Raw genomic sequence first — 5,008 nt, 5'->3', positions numbered from 1 at the left:
TATTATTTGTCTAAGATGACTGGGCATTTACAAATTGAAATAGCTACTCTTCATCAAGAAAATACCTGAATATTTTTCCCAATTCACCTGGATTTTATTGTAGGTCTTTGTACGTGAAATAGCTTTATTTAACGTCCGTTACCACCGAAGTGATATTGCAGAAAAATAACAAATTCGGATTCCCTTTTAAAGGAAATTGACTGCACTATCGCTGTATTGTATTATATAGGTCATGTCAGTTTTTTTCAAAATAGCGCCCAGAACACAAAACAAACATTGCAATTCAAGGCGGACAGGTGTCGAGGCTGTATCCTAAGAATGATTTTTTGAATATTTAATCACACAGAAACACAAGTATGCACATGCAGTTATGATATAATATTAAATTAGCTTACCTCAAATACCTCGAAATATACTGTTTGGTCAGTTTGTCCGCCCGCCATATTTCTATTAGTCACACATCTTTCGGCCAATTAAAATGGACGTATATTTTGTTTTAACCGAAACGAAAAATTTGCGTTATAAATAGTAAACGAGCTTGATTGACCGACCGCTGCTAATATTTTTTCGTGAAACGGTATAACCGCAATCAACACACGGCCGCCATTCTCGATGATTGACAACTCACGTTTTTTCTCATCCACCAAAGAACCGTTAGGTTTCTTTGAACATACTGTAATAACATTGGGATTATCAGTTAATCAGCGTCCAATCGATTATACTATCCGGATTTAAGCGTGCTTGATTACCAGATAATATACACCCTATCGACTCGCCGCGTTAAAACATATTTTTACACATTTCTGAAAATACTTACAATCTGATTACCGTATGATGAATAACAATACACTTTATAGATCTTATAAATAATGGAAATTAGATATACATGACAATTAATATACCAAACGCTACAAAATATTATTCTTCATATTATGGTTAATAAATTGAAATGAATACTGTAAAATGATAATTATTAGGAATGATTATATATGTATACGATTACTTATCGTTGCACCGTTTATCCCGTAAAATAACAGAATTAAGTCCATTACAGAACGGAATAAAACATTTTATCCCTAAACTTCACGGAACTTCCTGGTCATTCCACCGTTTATTCCGTAAAATAACAGAATTAAGTCCATTATAGAAGGGAATAAAACATTTTATCCCTAAATTTCACGGAAATTCCCCGTTTAATACTGAATATTCCATAGAAATACATAAAACACGTAATTTGAAGAAACAATTCACACTATTAACACAATTTCTCCAAGAATACCATCGATTAACAGAAAAAAGGTGTTAAACTACTAATTCGGCCACATAAAGAATGGATATTTTTTACAGTGTACATACCCATCTGAACAGTTTTGAACCTTTCAAAAACAAAGTAATATCGAAATCGTGTCTTCAACTATTTTTGGTTGCGCTTTTTAATCAACATCCAAGATTGACGATAAGTACTTTCACGTACGCCAACAGCCAAATAAGGGCATTTGTCACCGTTCAATTGCAGACACGGTAAGCCAATCTTTGATTCTGGAACTAATTTTAAATTTCCTTCATTTTGTATGATTTTCGTAATATTCGCGGCAGTGCGCAACATCCCAGTCACGTACACATCGTCAAGCCACAAAAACGGTACTACGTAGGATGCACGATATAAGGCCGGAATGACGTCACTGCTATATACAAGCACAAACCCGATACAAAACTTGAATGGATAATACTCTTGGCCTTTAAGAAAAGTTGCATCCACTGCCCACTTGCCCCCGCGAAAGATTACACCATTAGAATTAATAATGCCGTATATGGTTTCGGACACATACAGATTATTGGCGTGAACCAATTTCAGAAACCTCCACATGTCAAAAATGGCGTCATCATCAGTTTTTACGACATATTTCACTTTGGAACAAAAATGTGAAACCCAATGTAAACCCATAACTGCTTTAAATGTTAAATTATGGTAGGCATCTATAAAATCTCCTTGAATTATGTCACCATATTGTGAATTTTCCCTTAAAATGTCATTCTGCAATTGCAAAGTTTTCACTCGTCCCAAAAGAAATATCACACGGATCTCGATTGGTAAAAACAATTCCCTGGAACCGTAGGTTGTCCGAATGTTGTTTCTTCGAACAAAATGGTTGGGATCAGTGTGAACAACAACTATGGCGGTAATGGGAGAAGATCCACAGCAAATACTCTTATTATTCAATAAATAATCTCCATTGAATATTGGATTCAATTTCTTACCGAAAGCTATTAAAGAATCGTCCATGGAACAACTACTGATGTTATTCAATGACACAACTGGTTTATTATCGCTTGTTTTTTCATGGCGGCTGCTGTTATCAAAAACATCTAAATTGCTGCTGTATTTTATCTCTAACCTTTTTAAATGTGCTTCCATAAACCCTTTCCAGAAATAAAAAGAGACTAATAAATATAGTATGATAATTCCACCAAAATATTTTAGATATCTAAGAGCGTTTGAGGGAAAGTAACTTGAGATTCTACTCATAATCATGATTGTAAACTTTGCACAAAATTACCTGAAAAGAGAAACACACATATTTAAAATATCTTTTCAAAACAAAACCAAAATCGAAACGAACTTTTAAAGTTCCCGGCCACCTTTGTCGACGTCATAATGTTTATATTATTTAATATACTGTCTTCAGCTTTCTCTGTCGGTTTGTAGAAAGAGGCTAAGCCGACAAGTCGACATCTCGACGTTACGAAAAAAATAACACGATGTTACGACAGAATAAAGTGTCGTATGATTGTGTCAATAGTGTCGTGGTGTCGCGTTACGAAAAGGGCGAGATTTAAAATGGCCACTATCAGCCACCATAGTTCAATGATAATATGGAGAGAGAGAGAAATGGGGTTTAACGTCCACTCGACACAAACTAGGTCATTTTGAATTATTATTTTGAATTAATAAAATCAAAGGAATGTACGGGCTATTTCTATTTTTCTCGTTTTCCCTTATCTAGTGACAGTCAATTATCATTTTGAATTGTCAGATATCCCCCAAGAAACCTTTTATGAAGGATACTTCACCGGTGCCTTCTTACCAAGATAAATCTAGAAGTATCGGATAAATTTATACATAAAATGATCCCGTGATGCATAGGCGTGTGGCCTCGATGGGTGTTAAGGGGGGAGGGGCTGGCTCATACGCCTATGTATACACTGTAACAAAAATATCCGTGAAAAAACGTAAGAAAATTCCGGAAACAAAAATTACCAGGAAAATTTTATCAGTATTTGTTATTCCTGTAATTTACAGAAATCCCTTCAATTAAAGATACATTATGGGAGATTTTTATAGAGAGTTGGCCATTCTTGCTAGAACAGTTCAAAAGTAGATGATGAAAGAAGAATATATTGAAAAATTCAGTCAAATTACTTTATTCTGAACATAGTTATCATCGTTGTAATATTTGCCTAGAAATGGTAGCGAATTGTGTCTTCACCTTCGCTGATCGTTTGATTGACAGGCGTTAACTCCACCTACATATCTCGATTATCAAGTAAAGTTTTCAATGGCATACCGAAACGCTTTACAGCGGCCTCGCTAAGTACACTCTATCATTTAGCCTCGATCTAACTGACGTATTTTCATCAGGTTACCCCTTATTTGATTTAATCAATTAGTGAAATCCTATTTAAATCCGAGCTGTAGCCGAGCCATCCGTGGGTCTACAGAGTTGATTTTGGTCTTGTTGTTTAAATAAAGATCTAATTTATAATTTCTATAACATCTGAAGCCTAAATTAAGACTTGCAATAATCAGATTTAGCTCTTGCATAATGCATGTTTAACATAAATTCCATTTTCAACTACAGAAAAAAAAAATCCTGGAAAATTTTGTTTCCTGCGCACGAAGGTGATAAAAATTTCATTGAATTAGCCATTGACTTAGCTTTATTTAACGTCCGCTTCCACCGAAGTGATATCGAAGACAATCTTTAAACGTAACCTCTTTTCGCTAATGTAAGAATACGGAATATCCTAATCGAGAGCAAGGTATCACAAACCGCTACTCGTCAGTGATTGGACCAGTTAGAGGCTTTCAGATGTAAGCTTGCGGTACTATCAATTAGCAAGTATGTAAACTGCCATCGAGACAAACCGACTAACAGTGTCCAATCGGTTATACTATCCGGATTTAAGCGTGCTTGATTACCAGATAATATACACCCTATAGACTCGCCGCGTTAAAACATATTTTTACACATTTCTGAAAATACTTACAATCTGATTACCGTATGATGAATAACAATACACTTTATAGATCTTATAAATAATGGAAATTAGATATACATGACAATTAATATACCAAACGCTACAAAATATTATTCTTCATATTATGGTTAATAAATTGAAATGAATACTGTAAAATGATAATTATTAGGATTGATTATATATGTATACGATTACTTATCGTTGCACCGTTTATCCCGTAAAATAACAGAATTAAGTCCATTACAGAACGGAATAAAACATTTTATCCCTAAACTTCACGGAACTTCCTGGTCATTCCACCGTTTATTCCGTAAAATAACAGAATTAAGTCCATTATAGAAGGGAATAAAACATTTTATCCCTAAATTTCACGGAAATTCCCCGTTTAATACTGAATATTCCATAGAAATACATAAAACACGTAATGTGAAGAAATAATTCACACTATTAACACAATTTCTCCAAGAATGCCATCGATTAACAGAAAAAAGGTGTTAAACTACTAATTCGGCCACATAAAGAATGGATATTTTTTACAGTGTACATACCCATCTGAACAGTTTTGAACCTTTCAAAAACAAAGTAATATCGAAATCGTGTCTTCAACTATTTTTGGTTGCGCTTTTTAATCAACATCCAAGATTGACGATAAGTACTTTCACGTACGCCAACAGCCAAATAAGGGCATTTGTCACCGTTCAATTGCAGACACGGTAAGCCAATCTTTGATTCTGGAACTAATTTTAAA

The 5,008-nt window shown here is 34.4% G+C and overlaps 1 protein-coding gene across 1 annotated transcript; it reads right to left on the bottom strand.

Annotated features, from left to right (window-relative positions):
• Nucleotides 1-835: 835 nt before the first annotated feature.
• LOC126826825 (beta-1,3-galactosyltransferase 5) lies at nt 836-2,554 on the bottom strand. Its single transcript, XM_050555932.1, has one exon. The coding sequence runs from the start codon at nt 2,531-2,533 to the stop codon at nt 1,415-1,417; it is 1,119 nt and encodes a 372-aa protein (XP_050411889.1). The 5' UTR covers nt 2,534-2,554; the 3' UTR covers nt 836-1,414.
• Nucleotides 2,555-5,008: the final 2,454 nt, after the last annotated feature.

Source organism: Patella vulgata, chromosome 7 (assembly GCF_932274485.2).
Source record: "Patella vulgata chromosome 7, xgPatVulg1.2, whole genome shotgun sequence".
NCBI classification, from domain to species: domain Eukaryota; kingdom Metazoa; phylum Mollusca; class Gastropoda; family Patellidae; genus Patella; species Patella vulgata.
This window is presented reverse-complemented; position numbering and strand designations above follow the sequence as displayed.